The sequence below is a fragment of the Balaenoptera borealis genome (assembly GCF_965194805.1).
Source record: "Balaenoptera borealis genome assembly, chromosome: 2".
Taxonomy (NCBI): domain Eukaryota; kingdom Metazoa; phylum Chordata; class Mammalia; order Artiodactyla; family Balaenopteridae; genus Balaenoptera; species Balaenoptera borealis.
The window spans coordinates 89,650,324-89,675,241 of NC_138867.1; the positions used below are offsets into that span (position 1 = coordinate 89,650,324).

At 35.4% G+C, this 24,918-nt stretch overlaps 1 protein-coding gene across 4 annotated transcripts in view; it reads right to left on the reverse strand.

Moving 5' to 3' along the window:
* The window catches only part of FBXL17 (F-box and leucine rich repeat protein 17), a 464,528-nt gene that overhangs the window by 114,541 nt on the left and 325,069 nt on the right, over window positions 1-24,918 (reverse strand). Inside the window, exon 8 of one of the 4 annotated variants that reach the window (XM_082376785.1) lies at window positions 744-24,470. The exons of the other annotated variants lie outside the window; for them this stretch is intronic. Within the exon in view, the coding sequence (XP_082232911.1) occupies window positions 24,463-24,470 (8 nt within the window). The 3' untranslated portion in view covers window positions 744-24,462. Of the gene's footprint in view, window positions 1-743; window positions 24,471-24,918 lie in introns of those variants that run through there. 4 annotated transcript variants of the gene reach the window in all.

The window sequence follows — 24,918 nt, forward strand, 5'->3', positions numbered from 1 at the left end:
ACACTCTGTCTGCATATAATGTTAATGCATCATTTATTTATATCAAAAGGCTGCCCTAGACAATCATCCTAAAAATATAGTAAGATAATAGTCTTTGTTCTGGGAGTAAAAGAACTTGAGAAAGTTCTCATTCTTAAAATATGCCATTTTATAAAATCAATTCTCAGATATTCAGTGTCTAGTCATTGAGCTATGGATTGCCTATAAATGTGCTCAAATACTTCTCCTCTTCCGTTTTTTCATGTATTGGCTTTGACTGCTCATTAGCATATCCAGGACAAGACAGGCTGGGTGATGCAAATCTATCAATTTAGAAGCCTTGCCAAAAACTTGTGGAAATTCACTTCCCTACAGTAATCTTATTTTTCATTACAGTTCTTGAAATATGTTTAATTAACGGGATTAAATCCAAGGTCAGGTAAACAGATCACATAGAGAAATTTCATAGTACACATTCAATTCTAATATATCATCAACTTATAATGTATTCTTACTAAATACTATCTGATATTTGTATTTTTATTTTATATAGTTTTCAAGATTAAAGATGTAAGTGAACCCTTTTAAAATTAATATATTTAAAAATTTGTTTTGGAACAATCTATTCCATTAAAGAGGACTTGAAAAAAACATGTCATTGCCTGAGATTTGGATACTTTTTTATGATAGTATTTTTCATTTTAATGGCATTAGGGTTAGTGGAATTTGACTTATGAATTGAAATGGGTTGGATGAACTTACTATTTTCTTAGGTAATACACAAAGAATTCTAGAAATCAAAAGGATGCATGGAATCTGAATCGATCTAAATGTAAATTTGACAGTTCATTTTTGTTACAATGATAATTGAAGTTTTTGAAATAACAAGCTTAAAAATAATACCAAAGATCCTATTTGTAAGGTTCAATGAGGAATCTTGCTCTTACTAGATTGTTTTGTTTTTCCTAGCTTAGTTAAATCTGATTTTTCCAAAAAGAAACTTAAAGACAGTTGACCTAATATAGGTAACAAAGTTTTATGGGGGAAATGTTTAATATTCTAACATGAAGATAATTATACCAATAGTGGGTATGTAATAAAGTGGCTGTATAATATCTAAATGAATATAAATATTAGTTTACTCCAACCCTTTGTTTTATAATACATTTAACAAATGTGGACTTGATAACAGGAAATTCAACAAAAGGTTAGAATGGTTATGTTTGTATATTTGAATGCCGGTGATGGGGATTTTTTCCCCCTACAATTTCTATATCTTTCAAATATTTGACTACGAATATCATGTTTACAGACAAATAAAAAGGTATTAATAAGCCAAATACAATTGTGAGTAGACTGGAAGATTTCTGCTAGCATTCTCCAAGAGATCATAAATCTCCAGATGTTATATATGATACAAGCTGACTTCTCTCAGGGCTGATATACGGCCACTTGGAAGAATCATGACTTTATTTTAAAAGTCTATCTTATCTTCACTGGTTACAAGTATAAAGAACATTTTTTTTCTTTCATAATTGAGATTTTATTGGTTGTTTTGAGGATCAGTACGCAGACATTTCAAGTTGTACACAATTCTTAACATACGTACCAAAAATCTAAAAAATCATGTAGTTGTGATTCTTTTCTGAACAGTTATTCCAGTGACTTTCCAGCTTAAAATTTGGAGGCAAACTTTCCTTGACAGGATATCAAGTACCAATATCTTCAAATATTGATATGCTGTTACATCGTAAGTCCCACTAATTCACAATTTAATATCATATACACTGCATACTCAAATTGTCAATCGTTCACAGCACATTAACAAAGTTACTAGAAGAACTGGACTACCACCACCAAAGATGTTACAGAATGCACAAAATTCTGCCCAGGAGAGCCAAGATCAAGGAGTGAGTGGTTTGCTTTAGGAAACAATTCTACCAAAAACAACATGGGAAGAGAAACACTTTAAAGAACATTTTTAAGTATTAAGGAAGCAGAAGAATCTAGAATTCTGTATCTGCAATTTTTCTTCTCATCACTGAATTTCCCTTAAACCAACAGTTATTGAAGTTGATATAAGAATGTCTGAAATATGGGGGAAAAAGATATTTGAGTTGTTCATGCTTATTTGAAGCTAATACATAACATTCAGTCAACAAAGAGTTATTGGGTAAATTGTTAATTTTATGCAGTACTAGATACTGGACAAAAATGAAGAAAAAAAGACCTACACTTTCCTTCTCAGGGCTCATAATGTATAAACTCAGAGACTAGGTGGCGGTGACATTGGTGTCAGGGATCTGAGGGCAGGTAGGGTCTGCCCATGACTTCCTGTGATTGTAAAGTTTGGGCTTTCAGTTTGACTATTTGGGGACACCCATTCCAGACAATCATGGGAGATAAGATGTGAGTAGAAAAAGAAACATATTTTATTTTTTAAAAAATGCTTGAATGACATTTTTTTCTCTTACTTCTTGAGACATTTCATGTTATGGCAAGCAACTGGAGGAAAAGAAAAGGATAAGACAGTAAAAGAGATCATGGAACAGACTTCCATATAAATAAATAGTGCTTAAATTGAGGTCTCAGGCTGTAACATCTAGAGATAAAACACAATTAATTCTAGTCTTGCTGGAGGGAAATTATAAGTATTAGAATACACTAAGAGAATGAGAGACATTTTAAATCCACATTCACCTCCATTCCCTTCCCACTTTCCAGGCTCATTATCACTGGGAATTGACTGCAGAAAGGGGTTAGACATTTCAAGGATGTTTGCTATTTAAGAACCAAATTAAAATTAAAAAATGCTTATCCCTTGCCACTATTATAGGACAAAGAATATATAGTTGGGTGTAGGCATGCTAAATCTTATTCGTGTATTATACTAAATCATTCATTGGAGATAATTATTTCTAAGCAGGTTTACAAAGAATCATAATATACTATTTAGTAAAAACGGGGGTTACTAAACTGTGCATATCCCAAATGTTTTTAAAATGAGAAGCAATTGTGGTTATTCCTGAGTTATTAGTTATCTTATTTATGCATTATCATTTATTCTCTTTGTATTCGTCTGTATTTTCCAAATGATAAGGAATACACACATATACATAATTTAATGAGTGCCCTACTATAATGCTAGGAGCTTTCAATTTATTACTCTAAATTTTCAAGGATCCTGCAAGGTGGGTATTATTACCCCTAGTTTACAGATTTAAAAAAAACTGAAGCTCAGAGAAGGTTAGTCTTGTTTAAGTTCACACATAGATAATTAAGTGTCAGAGATCATATTTTTTTTAAAGAAAAAATACTACTGAACACAGAGGTCAGATATTTTTAAAGGAAAAATACTACTGAACAGAGATGAACTGCTTATTATTGTGTTGTGAGGGGCATATAGGGGCCTTGTATATAACCTTGATGATACTTTACAGCTGCTACCTGAGAGTCTTCACCTGAACTCCATGGTCATCCCATGGATTGGCGCCAGGGAAACATGATTAATGAGTTCTACATGGACATATACACATGCATTTCTCTGGGCAGGAGGTTCATACCTTACATCAGATAATGATTAAATAAAGTGCTTGTTCAAGAGAAAAAGCTAGCACATAGTTTGTTCTTTCAATAAACTTAAGTAATATTCCTTGTATGGCTGGATTCGTGAAAGACAGCAGGGTGATTAGAGGAGGGGGCTGGAGGGGTCGGGGTAGATGCCAGAAGGCAGCTGCAGCTGGGCACACACAGGCTGGGAACCTATGCTTGAGAAGGGAGAGGGGTGGAAGGCTGTGATTCTCAAACTTCAGCATGACCAGAATCACCTGGAGGGCTTGTGAAACTAGATTGCTGAGCCCCATCCCCAGAGTTTCTGATTCTGTCGGTCTGTGGTGGGGCCTGAGAAGTTGCATTTCTGACAAGTTTCCAGGCAGTGCTGGATAAGGAACCACGTAAAAGGGTTGAGGCCTAGGCTCTGGGGCCCGATGGGGTTTAAATCCTTTGTCTACTACTTACTAGTATGGAATCATTGACAAGTTACTTAACCTCTCTCCACCTCAGTTTTCTAATCTGTAAAGTGGGGATGATGATACTGAATGAAATTTAATAGGATAATGCATGTAAAGTGCTTATTCCAGTGCATGACACATTAAGATATATAATAAAGTTATACACACACACATACATACTTGGATTAAACAAAATTATGTAATACTGAAAACTTCCATAGACAATATGTTAAATCAAAGCAAGCTGAGTACGATATAGTTTTGTCTTTCAGATAAATAAACCCTTTTCAAATTACTGAGTCAAGTTAATCATATCATTGCTATTTCCTTAAATTTGCAGCATTTCAATCACAGCAGGCCCACCAATGCTAAGGGAATCCATGGTAACCACACAAAGTAAACATCCACCTACCCATTAGTGCCAGCAATTATTTGGCATTTGTTATGTTAGTTAAACTGTGTAATGGTGTGTGAGAAATCAGTTTCTGCTTCCTTGACCCTTTGGAAAGCTGGTTTTCCAACCTAGTATGCCTTGCTGAGACTCCAGAGTCTGACAGCTGTGACTTCAGGCACTGATTCTCTCACAAGCCTCTTCTGAAAATGAGGCAGTAAACATTGTGGTCTCCTCTAAAAGAGTAAGAATCTATTACAGGGACTTGATTATTGATAATGACCATTTCTATTTTGGGGCTAACAGCTAACTAAGGACTTTTATTGTTCATTTTAATAAGTATTCATCATGAACCCTGAACTATCCTTCAGAGAACATTAATTTTAGATGCATGAGATACACAAGAACACAGTGAAAGGATTATCTTCATGCCTTTAGATTTCAAGAAATATAACCTGTTTACTTATACTGAAGATGTACACAGAAAAGGAAAAGAGATTTAAAAATAAAGAAATAAACTTTAACAAGAACAGTTTTAAATATAAATGCATCTTCATGCTCTCACAAATCCTTAACCTTAATTCTAAAGATATTACAGACCTAAAACTACACAGAAATTTTACCTAATAAAATAATATTTTTTAACTCTATGGATATTTACTGTCTCCTTAGTAAAATATCCTGTATTAAATTCTGGAAGAGATACAAAAGTGAATAAGTGCTTGACTGTTATCAGGGAACTGATACTTCAAAGAGGAGATGATACACGATAGTGAGGGGAAAAGGGAGGGCATTTGAGGCATGGGCAAGGTCACAGAGACTGGACTGAGGCTGAGAATGAGAAGAAGCCCGGCTTGGCTTGAGGAAGAGCTCATGCTGGACAGAAGCAGGAGATAAAGTGAAATAGAAGGAGACCTGGGGGTGAAAATGAATTCTTTGGACCTGATGGTCCCTTTCATAGCCAAAGGCCTTCTTAGCCAGAATCCTGATGTCATCATAGCATTTTATTGTTCCTTACTGTTTCTGCACCCCTGTGCTGGTCACAGATACGCCTTCTCTGTCTCCACAGGGACAGAGATTTGACTAAGGGAGTAACCCCTTGCTACAGGCAGACAGAAAGAGTAGAGGTGGAAAGCTGCTGAGTCAGGGCAGGGAGAGGAGGAGAGACAGGACTGCGTCATTCTTATCTACTCCTTTGGGCTTTAAGTATCCCACTGGTCTAATGAACATTTGCTCTACTCCTGCCAGAAGAAAGTATGTTTTCTTTAAAGAAATCTGGGTTGGCAGTGGCAGCTTCTATTTTAAAGCATAATACAATATGGCACCAAGGCAGGGGACATTATACGAGAAAAACATTCTCCTTGATACTCTTGCCAGCATGTGAAAGGGAAAAAAACCAATGAATAAACATAGTAAGTAAAAACAAATAGTTATTCTCGAGCCACGCCCAGATGACTTTTTTACTCCACCATGTTGGTTGACCTCTTCCACTACTTTCCTTCACTGCAGCCAAGAACACAATGCCTCCCTATGGATAAAGCTATGTTTGCATATAACTTGATTACAGAAATACAAAGAGACTTGAACCAAGGCTGATTATGAAAATGTTCAACATGACTCTTTGGTCATTGTGCAACATTTCTAATATAATTTTAGAGCAATACAGAGTGGAGTCCTAATTATAATGATAACTTAATGAGAAGAGTCACATGTTAGGTGAGAAAAAAAAAAAAGACAAGAATGAACCCTGAGCACAGGGTAAAATACATTTGAAAATACATACTCTGCACTTAAAGTCAGAGATTCTCATCTTTAACTGGTATGCAGTTAAAGAATTTTCTTTCATTTGTAAACACAAAAGCTTAAAAGGATATTTGTACTTTAAGAAACATCAGGGCATACATTACAGAATTATAGTACTGGGCCATCAATATTGACCTTATCTGTACAAAAGATTTTTATATTAGGATGTCAAGGAAATGTACCAGGTTCACATAAAAACAAGTCCTTCAATATTCAGTTACACAACTACGAAGTGAGTACTCTTACAATCCTTTCACTCAATGCATTGATGAGTAAAATATATGGCAATGAACTTGCCATGGAAACAACACTTTTATTTCAGAATGAAACTTTGCTGAGAACCAGAGGAAAAACGCATCCATTTTCTCAGGGTGCTACACTGGCTATACCTCATTTATGCAGAATTTAGGTTAATTGATAGGACTCACAGACAAGGGTTCTATAAACCATTTTACTGAGCATACATCCTGATTATAATGTCATGTTAAGAAATGGAGTGCAATCTGTCTTCGTGTCATATTTAATAGATTTCTAGTAAATAGCCCACAAGTGCTCCTTCTAACAGGTGATGAATTATATTAATGCCCTGTTGTACTTTCCTAATTAAGGGTCTGGCAGGATTTCCATTATAATCAAGACTCCTCCGAGGGAGGGAACAAAAGGAGTGGTTTTCAGGTTTCCTGGCGCTGACCACAGGGCTCCCCTCATGCTCCGCTATGGGGGCCATGGGGGACACATCTGTGAGGCCTCTCTCAGAAAAAAGTTTGGGAAGTTGGCTGTTTAATTATTAGCAACGTCCGTTTTTATCAAGTCGTTCCCTTTCTTTTCCTAGCTTACTTGCCCTTTCTCTCAGCCTCTGCTTCTCCACTTTCTTACTCAAAAGCATCCTATTCTCCTTCATCAGGGGTGGACTTGATGACTTCTCTTTGATGCCATTTTCTTTCCCAGACTTGGTTGCTGCCCTGCTGTTTGCTCTGGAAGAAACCTGGCTGCCCTCCATCTGAGCTGCACAGTGTCAGCATTCTTTGCCTTTTGAATAACAATGAAGGACCTTCATAAGCAAAACCAATACTAAGATGGCAAAGGGAGAGGGGAATACGGTTGATGAGGAACCTCTCTCCACACAATAAACATAAATTTATCAGAAAATTCAGAGGATAAAACTACAGCCTCTAAGGTCCACCCCCAAAGCAGCGTTTCTAACAGTGAGAACGTCAGAACAGCTAAGCCAGAAGAGGTGGGTAGAGCCTGGGTAGGACTGGAAACTGACGCCTTGCATGTTCCCCAAGTTATTTTGTGGGCATGCATCACACCCCACCCGCATTAACACATATCAGAAATTGAGATAGAAGGGATTGGGCAGCGCAGGGAATAACAAAAGTAGAGGGGAGCATAGGACAAAGAGGAAGACGCAATGATAAAAAAGGTGGAGGGGTGTTCTGGATTGGTCTAACCTGCTTTGAAATGAACAAAAAAAAAATTGAGGACCTAAAGAGAAGAAATGGAGTGGCCAATCATGCCTCTCAGACATGAGTGATTTTTAAATCTTGTTATTTCCATCACAGGCAGACTGTGTGGTCTCATGAGCAAGCACAGCCTTGGGGGCTTGCATAGGTGAGGATTTTGATTCTCAGCTTTTCCGCTTATGAGCTGGTTCATCAACTTGGACAAGTCACCCGGGGACAACAGCATTAACTACCCGGAGCTATTATGAAGGCAGGCTTAGATATTTAGAACATTTTCAGAGTCACAGTCACATTTCCATCTCCTATTATGAACTTTCAAGCTATTTAATTCTTTAAATTTGTAACATAAGTTGTGCTTAATTCTTATTTTTATAAAATTCAGACATAGTGTTTTGACTATTAACAAGTGAGCACACATTGTTGGAATGACAGTATTAACAAAGGTCTACTCCCTCATCCTGTGAGGTCCCCAGAGGTACTCTGGATCTAATTCCAGGGTACAGGAAGCCAGCCACACAATTTCAGTTCCCAGGTGCCCATGAGTTCCTGGTATCCACTTGCTATAAGGCACACTGCATTCTTCTAATGACCTATCCCTTTGCTCATACCCAAGCAAAGTTTTACTTCTTGCACTAAAATAGCCTAAAACAGTTAAATCAAAGTTAAATGAAAATTAAAAATGGTTATCACACCATGTAACTTCTTACCTGTTTTGCACTGGAATTATATGATCATAGAGGGGGAAATAATCTGATATGCTTTTAAGGTGGATAAAAGATATTTAAATATTGAAAGACATTATTCAGAAAATTAGTATTCATTTTAGCACACAATAAGGATATTGTGCATAGAAACCCCATATATTCATTTTTGGACAAAAAGAAGAAAGTATTTCTGTTGCTGAAGTTGTATATACTTTTCTAGAGTAAAAACTTTATACTAATCTTTCGTAGAAAATCAGAATGCATTAGTATGGTGTATATGATAATCTACTATGTCATCATGCCAGAAGTTTGACCAATTCCTTTTCATGGAAGTTTGAAAATGTCAAGTTCGTTTTTAAACCCATGGCTAGTTTCATCTACTTTAAACCAAAAGTGACAAAATAGGAATTGACTGGGGGGAAAATTCTGCAATCCACTGTTCTTAATATTTGATAATCCATGTGAAGCAGGTTTACCACAAACTGCTGTGACAGAACAAAGATGACAGATAAACTCCTGTGACCAAATTAATTGGAAATAGGTGCCTCAGTCTTGTGATCCTATTTCAGTTTTTGAAAGAATTATATGCACCTTCAGAGCATGCCACGTCTAAGGATGATTAGTCCTTGTACCTCTGGCATCAGGCTGATATGGCATGTTGCCAAGTGTCTCAAGAGAAAGCTAAAAAGTTCAGTGGAGGTGGTGCAGACTGTGTAGCTATTATTCCAGGATTACCTCAGAGAACATTCTGGTTTTTCTGTTGAAAGCCTGTCAGAGTTTGATATCTATTCTCTTTGTGCCTATGATGTGTGTTTTCAGACTGCCCTAAGTGGACCTTCTTAAATTGGTCTCTTTTTTTTTTTCACTCTGCCATACTGCTAAGAAACATAATATAAAGCAACTTTAGACATTTTTATCAAGCCATTTTTACCCACATATCTTTTCCTACCTTTATTATGATTTATACATGTCAGAATGATCTGGTATTAAACTATGGCAACTAATTCCAAATAGAACTTAATGTTTTCCATTTGTCTGAAAACAATGACACTATGCAAGAGGTTAATGGTCAACTGTCTATACATTTGCAGCTAGGCAAAATACAGCTGAATATTAAACACTGCCCAAAAAAGCTATTAATTAAATGATTACATGTCATACAAATTGCTAATTGTAAACACATCATAATTTCTCTTGGATTTGCTTCAAAATAATTCTGTGTGTGGGAAGAGAGTAGAGAAGGTGAGCTATGTACAGAGGAAAAAAGATTAGCTGTCTATTGGTAACTGTTGAAGTTGGGGAGTATGTATTTAGGATTTTATTATTGTTTTTTGTAGAGACTTCTGTTAATGTTTGAAATTTTCCATGATAAGAACATTTTAAAAAGAAAAACCTAGCAACTTTAGAGGGTTATAAAATTATCTAATGTGGCTGAAATAGATTTACTTTACAGAATAGAAATGTAATCTATTGAATCACCTGTATTGAATCTACTTTGCACAGTAACCATAATAAATTTATGACATTAAAATATATCTGCAGCTGGAGTAATATTTCAATGTCTAATATAGATATACATTTGTTTATACCGATAAATCTACTTCTTGCCTTGTCAAATCAACCATAACTAAGATAATACATGGAAACCTGAAATAAATAATTATTTTAATAGAGAGGGTTTTTGTTGGCATGTTTAACTTCTCTCATCACAAAAGACATCAATGTTCTCAACTTAACTATTTTTAGGGCTGAGAAAAATTATAAGGTTAAACACCCAAAAAAAGCAGCTTATTCAAATGTTAGAACAACAGAACACAAGCATAACACTGATTTAGATATATTTATCATTTTACTTGCAATGTGAATAAGGTTGCAAGAAGTATCCCTATTTACATTAAAAGAACTCAAACTTCAATATCATATCTTGATAGCCTTTTGAATGTAACAGGAATACACACTGAAATCAAGTAAACTGTTTAAAACAGATCTAAATCACTTAGAATAGTCTATTAAATTATATTTTATTGGAATTATTTTGACAACTCGATAATTATTTTAATTAAAAAATAAAGCATATACATTAACACACTAAACGTTCTAGTTAATAGTGACACATTTAAAAATGTGCAGTCCTATTTATAATAACAATTTTGAAAACTATCAGTCGCTCAAAATTTAACAATATATTCCAGTAATCACATTTGAAGGTGGAAATATCTAACAAATAAAATCATTTTAACCTTACTGTAAAATCAATTGTGGGAAAGCTATGTTTATACGGTTGAGCAATATTTTTTTGAACATAAAAGCTACTAAATTTTCCAAAAGTCCATACAAATTTACTGACATCTTAGGTTGAAAATTACTAACAAACTCAGGCCAAAAAAGTCACATAACTGAAACTTTAACACATTTTTTAGCAACAGCATTTATAAAAGGATGGCTGGATATGATCTGCTCCTTTGAGAAGAGAGAGATGGAAAAACACAGAAGTCAAATTTAAAATATATGATAGCTCATACACTTTAGATATTTTGTCTGTACGATACTTGATTATTTGAAAAAAAAAAGTGGCATTAAGAGAACTATATTTTCTAAGTGCTATATAAAAGCCAAAACCACATAAATAGTGCAGATTTCCAGCTTTTCATATCTGCTACTGCTTAATGTTTTAACCAACACTTATCTTTTCTTAAAAGAAAACAATATCAGATTCATAATGGTCAGGCAGATAAGTAAAAATTTTTTCTCCAGGTGCTAAAACCTATCCTGAAAAAAAGAATAAGATTTTCATTTTAAAAGAATAATAACCATCAATTACGGAATGAAATCTACTATAAGCCAGGTGCTTTGTATGAGTTCTCTTATGCCCTCCTTTGTAAATTCTTCAATTTTTTTCAGGTAAGAAGAAAGGCTCATGTAAGTTTAGTAGCGCAAGACACATACCTAATAAGAAAGTAGTAGTGATTCAGCCTGAGGCCTGCTCATGCTCTTTGCATAGTGTGTGTCCAGAAAATAAAACCTGTCTTCAGCGGGCATCTTGTTATTGTTTTTAAGGAAGGTCTACTATAAAGATATGCAAAGCCAAGAAATCTAGCATGATTTAGCACATGTTGAATAGATGCTCTGCAACCACGGCTAGGTATGGGAAGACTGAAAAATGGGTTTGGGTGTCCTTAGGAATGATTGAGAAGCTCTGGTCAGGCCAAGCAATGACTAAATCTATACCTATTTTAATGATAAAGACAACACTTTGATAGTGTTTAATTCATCATGGATGGATTAGGTGAAACTGAGTTGATGCTGATAGCTGAGAGAATTATTTTCTAAACGAATTAAATCTTTTTGTATAAATATAGGCTAAAAGGGAACACTGTTGGATTTATTTTTTTATACCTACATGTTTGAAAACAAACAAAAGTTAACTAATGATAATTTTTAAGTCACCAATACAAACACAAATATCGTCAGGTTTACTTTAGCGCACAGAGCCAATTTTAATATATTTCTTCTTTTTCTAAAAGAAAAATAATTAAAAAAATAAAGATCAAATGACAAAAAATTCAAATGTCCTCTTCATAATATATGCTGTATGTAATATAGCTACAATATCCTGAATTCTATGATTAGTCTGAAACCAAGTAATTCTATATCTAGGAGTCTAGCAAGATATCATCTTTCAACTCATTACCACTTTTTGCTACTGCAGAAACAGATTAATCTGAGAACTTACTGGTCAAACACTTTTCTTCCACTTTTGAAATTTAAAAAAAAGAGTTTCAATCATTTTCTCCTGAAGATGTCATATAGGGTGCTAACACTTTCATAAGCACAATCAACACCTTTAGAGCACTGAAAAATTGATATAAGTTGAATATATAGGTTGCTACAAATAGTCCTTTCCTAAGTAGTTTAGTTTTAGGAGTAGTATTCTCATAGAGAACCAAAGAAATTATTTTATAAAAATAGAGCAATGCATTTAAATTAAAGATCATTTCCTATACATGAGTGAAATATCAAACACACAAATAACCAGTACTATTGGTAATAGACCAAATTTGGAGGTTTAGTTTTTAAATGTAAAAATTTTGCTTAAATGGATTAAAAGAATAAAATTTCTCATCTAGATATGGTACTATATTTGAATTTTTAGACCCATTAATTAAATGTAAATTGAAAAACAGCCTGATGATCTGATCTTTTGTTTAGTGTAATGTAGGTAACTGCCCACCTGGAATTTAAGCCCAAGATAAATTTTCTCTTAGACAGCAATGAAATTTGAAAAAGAAAGAACTTTGGGCAAAGAAGTCAACTCTTGATTAGACCTGAGAATAAAGAGGATAATCCCAAATGGCTATTTAACCTCATATCATGTCTATTTGCCCATGGGGGTGTTGTCATCTGAACATATAACTAAGCGTGTATTTGCTCTATTTGGAGTTTGTAATATTCCTAGATAAATAATGACATACTGTGATTCCTTGAATTAAGTTAATTTCTCCACCAGGTTCTCCCTGTTGAAACCGTTCGTAGACCTCTACTCAAAAAGGACCACGACTGCTGGGCTCTAAGAGAAAGCTTTGAAGTTCCTTTCTGTTCCTTTCCTAACCCCTCTTCATCTCTCTGTGGAAGAGGAGTGTGGATCTGAAGTTGGATTCCAGGATGGTAACTGAGCAACATGTTCTAGGGATGAAACTTTCAAGAGATAAGAGCTTTCCTGTACCAGCTGTGGTGGTTGCTTTCTTCCGGCATCCTCCCATGAGGCTCTGCTCAGCAGTCTCCCTACCATCCCTTTGCCTTCAGCATGCGCAGACAGAACTGGAGCTACTGCCCCAGGGAGGACAGGCGGGTGAGGGTGCGGATAGATGTGCCTTTTTGTTTCAATGGCGTTATTAATTCTAAGATTGGTGTTTAGAGGCAGGAACACCCAGGTGGTCCTTCAACCAGGAAAAAAGGAGCCCTCCATGTTTTTTTTTTTTTTTCTTAATCAGAGTTCTGTGTTAGGTTTGGGGCCAAAGGTGGTCATCATCATTTATTCAGTTAACAATTAATTATTAGGTGAGTAATGAATAAGGGTGCAAACTCTGGGGTTAGTCCTTGTAAATCTGAATTCTAGCTCTGTCACTTAAAACCTGCATAACTTTGGGCAAGTTATTTAATTTATTTGTGTCTTCATTTTCTCATCTGTAATATGAGAATAATAACAATAAAACTCCCGAGTTAGGACTGTTGTGAGAATTAAGTTAATAAATGTGGAAACCCTTAAAATAGACCTCACACATAACAAGTGCTCAATAAATATTATTAATAATTTTTAATATAAGAAATATGAATAATGCTAAGTCTTGCTTGACAAGCAGCTAAGCAAGGGAGGATGCAGACAGACATGAAAGACAAGGTCCCTGCCAGGGACCCTGTCTGCTGGCATTGGGCATGCATCTTCTTAGGGACTGATAGCATCTGTCTGCGTCAGGATTCCTGAGGTGAAGTACCATCTTAATAACCACCTAATTTTATCCTTATAACAAACACCAATTTTCAGAATGAAGCCAGGATCAAATCTGAGGCTAAGTGGCTAAAATCTTTTCTATATTTGAAGAAGCCCAACTTTATACTTCAGGGTTGACTTATATTAACGAAAGATTTTAAAAAGCGATAATATTGATAGGCATATGAAAGTAAGACTTCCTGAAGATGAATTGAAATGTACATGACTGTAGATAACTGGAAGCCAAAAACACAAAGAACGTCAGCCTTTTGTCTCGGCTCCTTAAGCCTATCTTCAAACGCGGGGGCTTGCTTTCTAAAAGCCTCTGTTCGGTTTGTCTAACATGACTACACAGCTTCTGAAAGTAGAGATGAGACTATAAAAGGCTGAGTTCAAGGAACAAGGCTGAGGCTTCATGGTTTGTAGTCCTGGAGGCCTGAGAAGTGTTGTGGAAGGCAAATATCATACACATAGAAGATGTATATGTTTCTAAATCCACATTTTTTTTTTTATTTGAAAGAGAATAATGTTCTCTGGAGCAGTGATGCCTAAATCTAACTAATCATAAAACCCACCAGAAAAACACTAAATAACATTAACAAAAAGCTACAGAGCTCTGCCTACCATCCCTACACCCTTACACCACTCCTGCCAAGAGTCAGATTTTAGTAAGTCTGATATAGGGGTAGTAATTGGGGAGTAAACTCCCCAAAGCCCCACTTCCCGCAAAGATACCCAGAATATTTGAAGGCAGTACCAGGATTGGATGCACTCATCTCGATCTGATCTTTAGAATCATCACCCAGTCCCCAACTTCCATAGAGACCCTGGTTTCATCGGTCTGGGGCGGGGCCTGGCGCTGGTGTGTTAGAGAGCACACCCAAGTGTTCCTAAGGTGCAGTGAGAGCTGTGTACCAGGGGCCCTAGTTCAATGTTTTCCTGCTGAGCTTTTGTTACAAAACTGGACGTGATTTCTGTGCTTCAAAGCAAAGACCAGATGCTACTGTCATTACCAGAAGGTGTTACCTGAGCTCTTACTCTGCATAAGCTACAGCACTAAGTGAAGACACAAACATAACTTGTTACATCCTAACCAGTGATGAAGCCAAATTACAGATAAGATTAAAAAATTTTTTAAAAGTTAAACTCCAGGATGGCAAACGTGCTATGTAACCTTCATCCACTTCCGCAGAAGTAACCTAAAGGCTGCTCTTTCAGATCTAAGTTCCTCTTACTACTTTCTCTCTTTCTGTTTTTGGTATTTAGATATTGCTTATGCTGGAAGAAAAACAATCCTGCATGGTTAATCTGTTATTTTACAATATCCTGTCATCAGCTTGGAAAATGAGGCATCAACATAATTTATTTTCAGGGGCACCTTATATAAAACACAATTTAACATATCTAAGCATATCATTACATTGCTTCCGGTAGGGAGATTTAATCACAATATTTAATGAAATAAAAACTAAATCAGAATTTCTTTCAAATGAAGGGAGAGGAGAGATGAAATATGACTTCACCTGTTTACATCTAAAAATACTGAGATAAAATTATACACACACACACACACACACGAGACTTTTAAAAATATTAAATTGGGGCAGGTATATAACCATGTAGGCAGGTATATAACCATGTAATGCTGGGATTTTCCTTATGACAAACAAGAACTAGGAGGAATTAGGTACAAATCATCTCTCTTTATACAGTTTAATGATCAATAGATCTAGTCAGACTAGGAAGAAATTAACTTTCTATTATGGAAATATAACATATTACAAATATCCTGCACTAACATGAAAAGTATAGTATTAAATACAGAGCACGGTGAAATTTTCTATTATTGCACATCAGACAAGAATACTTTGTCTCCTGGAGACTGGAACTAGAATCCAAAAACTGTTGGCCTTGAGAAAGATGTATAAACAAAGCTATGACTCTTCCAATTTTTATCATTTTTTTAATGTTAAAAATCTTGCCATTATTAAGTGGATTTTGAAACAGGAAGAATTTTTCAGGTCAGTTCTAAGAGTGCATTGGGAGACAAATTTTAAAAACTTTTTTATCATGGAAAATTTTCAACATACACAAAAGTAAAAAAATAGTATAATGACCTTCCATGTATTCATCACCTAGCTTCAACAATTAACCCATAGGCAAAATTGTTTCACATATACCTCTGCCTACTTCCCCCACCCTAATGGGCACACTGACTGGATTGTTTTAAAGCAAATGTCAAACAGCATGACATACCATTGGGGGGGGGGAGGGAGTCAGCGTTTCATCAAGCCATTATCCAGCACCTGAATAATTAGGATTTTGTTTTCTTTTTCAAGGCATAGCTCTTACACTTTTTTCATTCCTAGAATTTTTTTCTCTTATGTCTTAATACTTTTATTAGCTTGTCTGGACAAAAATAGTTTCTTTTAGACTCACATGGTGAGATGATGAGTGATCATTCTTTAGCCATGTGTTTTTCTGATGTGTAATCTGTGGCTCTATCAAAACAGATCATTAGGTAAGAAATCAGAGATGCAGGGATTTTCTAAACCCCCATTTGCAAATATGTTCTAAACAAAGCTATAAAACACATGTAGTTTTTCTGACATTTTTGATATATCAGGAAAGTTCAATGTCAGTGCAGCCTTTACTTTTACATTCATTTGACTAAGCAATAAATAGTCCAGGCAGATGTTTTTCATGTATCTAAAAGTCAAGGCCTGCATAATTAGGAACATTTCTTATATTTTCCTTTATTTAATCTGATATATATTCTAATATATATTTTTCCGAGGGTGTCCCATTTTTACATATAATATCTTCTTTTAATATAATGCTTAGCTTGAAAAAGTGGGTATGTGTTAGTGTTCTTCAGGAATCTTCCTCTAAATCATACTCCTTTGTGTTATAGTGCTATCCCAAATAGATAAGTTATGGCAGTACTAAAACAAAATTTATACCCGATAATGCCACAGCCAACCAATTTTTGAATAGAGCCCATCCTAACGGATGAAGCTCACTTCAGACGTTATAACATCCTTTACCTCAAGAATGCACGATCCCTTCAGTGTCCTCTTCAGGGCTGCGGTGCAGAGACTGAAGAGTAAGAACTAGCTAGTAGAGATTTTCCAAATTATGTTAAAATTACACTAAAATCATCATTATGATTAATTCTACATATTTTAAAATAAATTTTAAAGGTAAAGACGAATAACCAAGAAAGCTTGGAAGAGGCAGAATAACACTGATTCATAAATAGAATAAACACTGATTCATAAAGCTGGATTGTTTTTCTGACTATTTAAGGAGGTTTCAAAATTATGTCCAATAAAGGCTAGTGACATGGTATCACAAAAATTGTTTTTAAAAAGAAGAGCTTCCATTTTGATGCCAAATAGTTCCAAATGTTACCAAAAAAATCAATGAAATAGTGTGTTTTCTTAATATTGCATTGGTTTAAGTCAGAAGAATTTGTGGTAGGGCAAAATCTGTGTGTGTGTGTGTGTATTAGCCTCCCTCCCTCCCTCCCTTTGAGGCCACAGATAATTCATTTATGAACCATTTATCTTCAGGCTGAAGATAGCATTTTAAATTGAATATTAAAAACAAAACATAAAAGACAATAAGCATACTAAAAAACTTATTTAGACATTTCTATAATGTTACATATGTTTAAAGAAAAATGTTCTTTTAAGTAGAAAAGGAGGCAAAATTAATCTATGCTGTCAGAAGGAATGATACTGATTACCCTTGGGGTAGGGTAATGACTGGAAAGGGTAAAGGGAGGGGTGAGGATTGTGGGGTGCTGGAAATGTTTGTTTCTTGATCTGGCGGCTGGTAATATGATGTATTCCATTTGTGAAGATTCACTGAACTTATATGTTCACTTTATACTATACTTAGAGGTTTCTTTAAAAAGCAGAAAATGAACTAAAATGGTATTAGACCATTTTTCACACTGTATCACCTGTAGCATTTGCTATTTCTGAATTTTATGTATTAATAAATACTTTCATATACATATAAAATATACAGAAGCGGTTCTTCCAAATAATTTCAATGGTATACAAGACCAATTTTTTTTAACCTGATTTATTTAAAATATATGCACCTTTGAGGTTTTAGGAATAATTCTGAATGTGACATAGCCTCCATTAAGAGTAAAGATGGCTAAATAAACTCTTTAGTATAGGATATTTAAACTATGTGGCTAAATAAACTCTTTAGTATAGGATATTTAAACTATGTCAGGTGAATCAAAAGAACCAAAAAACAAGGATATATTCCTCATCAATTCCAGTAGGCCTTATTTTAGAGACTACAAAACTTCCCTCACTTTTAAGGAAAAAAATCATCTGTCCCTTAAGAGTTTGTATAGGTATGTATTAATGTAACCAAAAGCCTAAAGAACTCAAATTTCTGAGGGGTTTATAAATTATTCAGATCTTTAAAAGAGTTATTTTTGAAAAATAATGAGATGTAAGAAATTCAAGTAGTCTGGTCCCACTTAAAGTTTAATTTAATAATATTATCAAATAAAAATAAATAATATTAAATAACTAAGTAGTATTAAATCAATGAGTATTTAACTTAGTTCTGTGAAACCTAGTAAAAGGCCTAAAACTGCTATTACAAAAGAAGGTGAAAGTTCTGGACATGGAACATGGAAAATGAGAAAACGCAGACATGGAAAAACGCAGGCATTAAAGGAGTCAAAAAATTGAAATCCACGACTGATGAAGTACAGTGGGGTAGTTGAGTCTGGAAGAGACAGCCCACCACAACAGATTTATTCCTTTAGCTACAGTTAGACACTCAGGTAGAAGAAGCTACTTAATTTTACGGTTAACTTATCACCAAAAACTCAACAACTTGAACCACGTTGAAATGCTCATAAACCATAACAAATTCCGAATGTTCTCATATCTGCCGTGCCTGGTTTTCACCTTTGTTCATGTAACGCTGCTCACTCTGCTGCCCAGTTTTCCTGTCCAAATCCTTCCTCCCTCCTTCCGCCAGCCTAAAATCTTCATCCTCTCCAAAATCTTCCCTGATCACACTCCAGTGCTCAATTATCTTTTTCCCTCTGAATTCCTTTGACATGGCTTAACTCTTATGTAAGCAGTGTTTTATGAATGAAACTCTCATTTTTTCTGATGGGGAAAGTAAAGAAAGGACAAATCCTATCTACTCCATTTTCTCTTTGCATCTCTACGACAGTCTGATTCACAGACAAAGAAATTGGGACTCAGGGAGACTGAATAATTTGCTTGTCTTCACACAGATATTAAGAAGCAAGATTGGGTTCTGAACTCGGGCCTGCTTGACTCCAAAGTATTAAAGCCTCTGCCTTCAAGCAGATGGTGATTTGGGAAGACAGAGAGGATCATATTTCACCATGAAACCTCTCGTAGAAAATGGAGTGCATTACTAACTTCACTACTCCTAGCACATTACCTGAGACAGATGTAGATAAAAAATATTGGAAGGAAGATAAAGAATTTGCACATGTTCGTACACACTGTTAGTGGCAGGACAGACACTAGAAACCGTCTCCTGCACCACACTCAAGACAGAGAGAGCTCAAGGATGAAAGATTATATCTAAGCAGGCAGCATATTGCAGTGGAAAGAGTACCAGATTCAGGGGCAGAGAGATGCGGGTTTAAATCCTTTCTCTACCATTAATTTATATCCTTAGGCAACTTTTGAGTATATTTCCTTATCAGTACAACAATAATAATACAGATATTGAAGGTCTGTAATGAGAAGACTAAGGGATCCAGCATATGTTAAATTACTAACAAAATACTCAGAGCTAGTCTCTCTGCTCCTCCCAATTTATATGTAATATTAAAATGCTGAACTCTGGTATTCTACTGGCACCACATCATTTCCAAGCGTTCATCATAAAGCACAGCCCAGAAATCAGACGGATGTCCTCTACAGGGGATCCACCCCACATGGGCTTCCCGTGACCCCTCTAGGCAGCCTAATGAGAAAACAGTGCCCCTTGCTTTTCATTACCCAAGAATATTAAAGAGATGGCATCTTGAAAACAATTTCAAGAATTGATTATCATATCAAATAATACAGGTTTCATTACAAGAGGGCAAGGAGTTATGAAGAAGATGGTTTCCTTTTTATTTCTGTCTGATTTGTTCCTATCTGTCTTCCAGGATGTCAGATGGATAGTCTGCTCTATTTATAAATGATACTACAGCTGAGAACAAAGGATGAGATTATAAAAAGAAAGAAAAAGCCTCAGAAAGATGAAGAAGGAGGTAAACTTAAGGCCTATTAACTAGATGGATGAATTAACACCCTGAGTCACCAAGTCAATAAAATAAATAAAATCCATTTTCAGTGACTGGTTGCATCTTTGCCACAAAGAAAGAAAAACAGAAGTCACACTGACATCCATTTTTCTCATATTACACTAATTTAGAATGAATTCAGAAATGGAGTTTTACATTAAAGATGGTTAATCTAGAGCTGCACTCTCCAATATAGTAGCCACTCCAGCGATTAGTGCACTTGGGCACTTGCAACATGGAGCGTCCAAACTGAGATGTGCTTAAATGGAAAATACACACCAGATTTCAAAGACTTCATATAAGAAAAAAGAATGTAAAACATCTCGGTAGTAACATTTTTAATTGATTGCATGATGGAATGATAATATTTTGATCACATTTTATTAAGTATATTATTGAAAGGAATTTCACCAGCTCCTTTTCACTTCTTTCAATATGCTATTAGAAAACTTTAAATTACATATGTAGCTCAAATCTGTGGCTTGCATTCCATTTGTATTGGACAGTACTGGCCTAGAATGAGAATCAAAGATATTTGATACTCAGGCAAGTGACAATACATGAGAAATACTCTCTCTGACTCAAACAGAAGGGGTTGAACTTCATTAAGAATTCCATGCGCAAACTGTTTCTTGAGTCACAGATGCTGATGTGATTTTATACAGTAGGTATTTAGCATGTTACATTGCTACCTGAAACATTTTTGCTCTTTAGGATTATGATCTACCAAGATAAGATTTAAAGAACTTAATTGTAAATATATACTATAAATATAAATTCTAATACATAAATATAAATTCTAAATGACACAGGTGTCACTAGAATATGGAGTTCAGTATATATATATATATACACATATATATATGTATATGTAAAATTTTTGAGGTCAGAAAGTCTAAAACAAAAACCTTGAGAAAACTGAGATTTGTCATTTCTTTCCTAAACTACTCCAATATCTTTCTTGTTATCGGTTTCTCCCTCCACTGATCTCTTCTCAGTGCAACTCATCCTCCACACCGCTGCTAGAGTCCTGTTTTGGAAGATAAATTGGATTTTATCACTTTCCTCCTCAAACACCTCCAATAACTCCCAACATTTATAGCATAAAGTCTAAAATCTTTAGAGTTAAAGCTTGCCAACATCTCACTCCAAATTAACTTTCCACTTTCATCTTTGAGAATTCTCCACCGCAGGCAAATGCCTCGCCCTCCCCAATCATGCCAAGCTTGCTCATAGCTCTGCTGCCCCTATCTCCCTCCTTGTCTGCTGGTGAGCTCTCCCTGCCTTCAGTGCTACCCCCAGGTGACCTCCAGGAATCTGGTACATGGCTATCGTCATATATCCCACTCACCACACTATAGTGTACAGGTCTAGCGCCCCTGCCAAGACCAGTTTGATAGGGAGTAGGATAAAGATAAGAACCTAGTGTTGTTTCTTTTTTTCTTATTCTTTTTTAAAATTATTACTGAGATATAATCAACATATAACATATTACTTCCAGGTGTACAACATAATGATTTGATATACGTATATACTGTGAAATTGTTACCACAATAAGTTCACTTAACATCTATCTCCACACATAGTTACAATTTTGTGTGTGTGATGAGAACTTTTCAGACTTACTCTCTTAGCAACTTGTAAGTATACAATGCAGTTATATTTTTTTGATGTGTTAATATAGGTTTACTTTTTATTATTATTTTAAAAATTTTATTTCATTTTATTTTTTTATACAGCAGGTTCTTATTAGTTATCTATGTTATACATATTAGTGTATATATGTCAATCCCAATCTCCCAATTCATCCCACCACTACCCCCCCCCCCGCTTTCCCCCCCTTGGTGTCCATACATTTGTTCTCTACATCTGTGTCTCTGTTTCTGCCTTGCAAACCCGTTCATCTGTACCATTTTTCTAGATTCCACATATATGCGTTAATATACAATATTTGTTATTTGTTTTTCTCTTTCTGACTTACTTCACTCTGTATGACAGTCTCTAGGTCCATCTACGTCTCTACAAATGACCCAATTTCATTCCTTTTTATGGCTGAGTAATATTCCATTGTATTTATGTACCACACCTTCTTTATCCATTCATCTGTCGATGGGCATTTAGGTTGCTTCCATGTTCTGGCTATTGTAAATAGTGCTACAATGAACATTGGGGTGCATGTGTCTTTTTGAATTATGGTTTATTTTACCTTTGTGTCCCCAGTATCTAGTACAGTGACAGACATGAACTAGGTGTTCAATAAATATTTATTGGTTAAGAGAATTATGTTCTTTTCCTCTATCACCTTAGGCACTAGCCACGTTAAGACTCTCACGTTTCTGAAACATGTAGCACTTTCCTACATGCCTACTGTCCCATCACAGCTTGGAATGCTTTTCTTTTTGAAATTTGTTTACTTTTGGTTTTAGTTCTATCAGAATAATACATGTTTATTGTTAAAAAAAAAAAAAAAGTTAAATTGCTACAACCAGCAGTCTCATGCTGTACGTGTCCTCATTTCCAAACCCTACTTCCTGAAATCAACTACTTCCAACTACTTAGGTCTTTTTTAAATTTTTCCCTTCATTCTTATATTTCTCAGGCCTTGTTCTCAAGGAGGACATAGGCAAAAGAAGGCAGGTCTATCTCAATCTTCATGCTCACTAAAATGTCTTGCAGAGTACTTTACATATAATAGATACTCAATAAACACTTGTTGGTTGATTACATGAATGGATAAGTGAATATTCATGCTCTTTGGTGCTTAAGCACAAACTACTCAACAGTCTGAATCAGAGATGCGTTCATATACCACAGTCAAAGCAAAGTAACAAGTTAAAATGGGGTGTCAATTAAGAAGTAGGAAGGAGATAATGAAAGGCAAGACAAGGTGGGTGGAAAACAGGAAATTCTCCAAAGTTAAAAAGGTCAGGGTAGTCACATAATAGAATGTGAATGAAATTTAGATTCAGATAAACTTAGATTTGCCTTCTAGCTACATAGGCTTGGGTAAATTACAGAACTGTCCTGGGTCTCAGTTTTCTTATCTATAAAATGGGGATTATGCTCCTTCCTTTCCAGATTTGCCCTAAGTGTATGGTATGCTCTATAAATGGAAGCTGCTTTATTATTACTGGGTATGTATATGGGAATAATAATAACAATAACAACAACATCACTCTGGAAACCTTGAAGATGAGGCAGACTGCTGGTTTAACTGGAAGCTTCTTATACACTTTTTTTTTTTAACATCTTTATTGGGGTATAATTGCTTTACAATGGTGTGTTAGTTTCTGCTTTATAACAAAGTGAATCAGCTATACATATACATATATCCCCATATCTCCTCCCTCTTGCATCTCCCTCCCATCCTCCCTATCCCACCCCTCTAGGTGGTCACAAAGCACCGAGCTGATCTCCCTGTGCTATGCAGCTGCTTCCCACTAGCTATCTGTTTTACATTTGGGAGTATATATATGTCTATGCCACTCTCTCACTTCATCCCAGCTTACCCTTCCCCCTCCCTGTGTCCTCAAGTCCATTCTCTACGTCTGCGTCTTTATTCCTGTCCTGCCCCTAGGTTCTTCCGAACCTTTTTTTTTTTTTTAAGATTCCACATATATGTGTTAGCATACGGTATTTGTTTTTCTCTTTCTGACTTACTTCACTCTGTATGACAGACTCTAGGTCCATCCACCTCACTACAAATAACTCAATTTTTTTTCTTTTTATGGCTGAGTAATATTCCACTGTATATATGTGCCACATCTTCTTTATCCATTCATCTGTCGATGGACACTTAGGTTGCTTCCATGTCCTGGCTATTGTAAATAGAGCTGCAGTGAACATTGTGGTACATGACTCTTTTTGAATTATTGTTTTGTCAGGTTATATGCCCAGTAGTGGGATTGCTGGGTCATATGGTAGTCCTATTTTTAGTTTTTTAAGGAATCTTCATACTGTTCTCCATAGTGGCTGTATCAATTTACATTCCCACCAACAGTGCAAGAGGGTTCCCTTTTCTCCACACCCTCTCCAGCATTTATTGTTTGTAGATTTTTTGATGATGGCCATTCTGACTGGTGTGAGGTGATACCTCATTGTAGTTTTGATTTGCATTTCTCTAATGATTAGTGATGTTGAGCATCCTTTCATGTGTTTGTTGGCAATCTGTATATCTTCTTTGGAGAAAGAAATGTCTACTTAGGTCTTCCTCCCATTTTTGGATTGGGTTTTTGTTTTTTTGATATTGAACTGCATGAGCTGCTTGTAAATTTTGGAGATTATACACTTATTGCTGAGGCTTCACCAGACTAGGGTGGAAACAGAAAGAAGCGGTTACACTTGGTAATGGAAAGTATGTGGGGAGGACATGAGGACAGGTTCCTTCTAGCAGCACTGTAAAGGCAGAATTCTACTTACATCTATATGTTAATCATCTTTTTTGTTTGCTTGTTTTTTCCAAAGAGTCTACCAAGGAAAATCAAGTCTCTTTTTTAGATGGCACACTCAGAAGCACAATAACAATATTTCAGAAAAGACAATGGATATGTGATTACTGCTAAAATTTAATACATATGCTTGATGGAAAAGTAAATTTCATAACATCCTATACTAATGTAATCCGTACACTGAATAAAAACTCTATCTTCAACTTTCTATTAAGAGAGATAAGCCAGAATCTCAAGAAAATAAAATCTCACTAGAGGGTATCAAATAGCAGAGCCTTAAATTGCTCTCAGCATCTCCATGATGATTCAA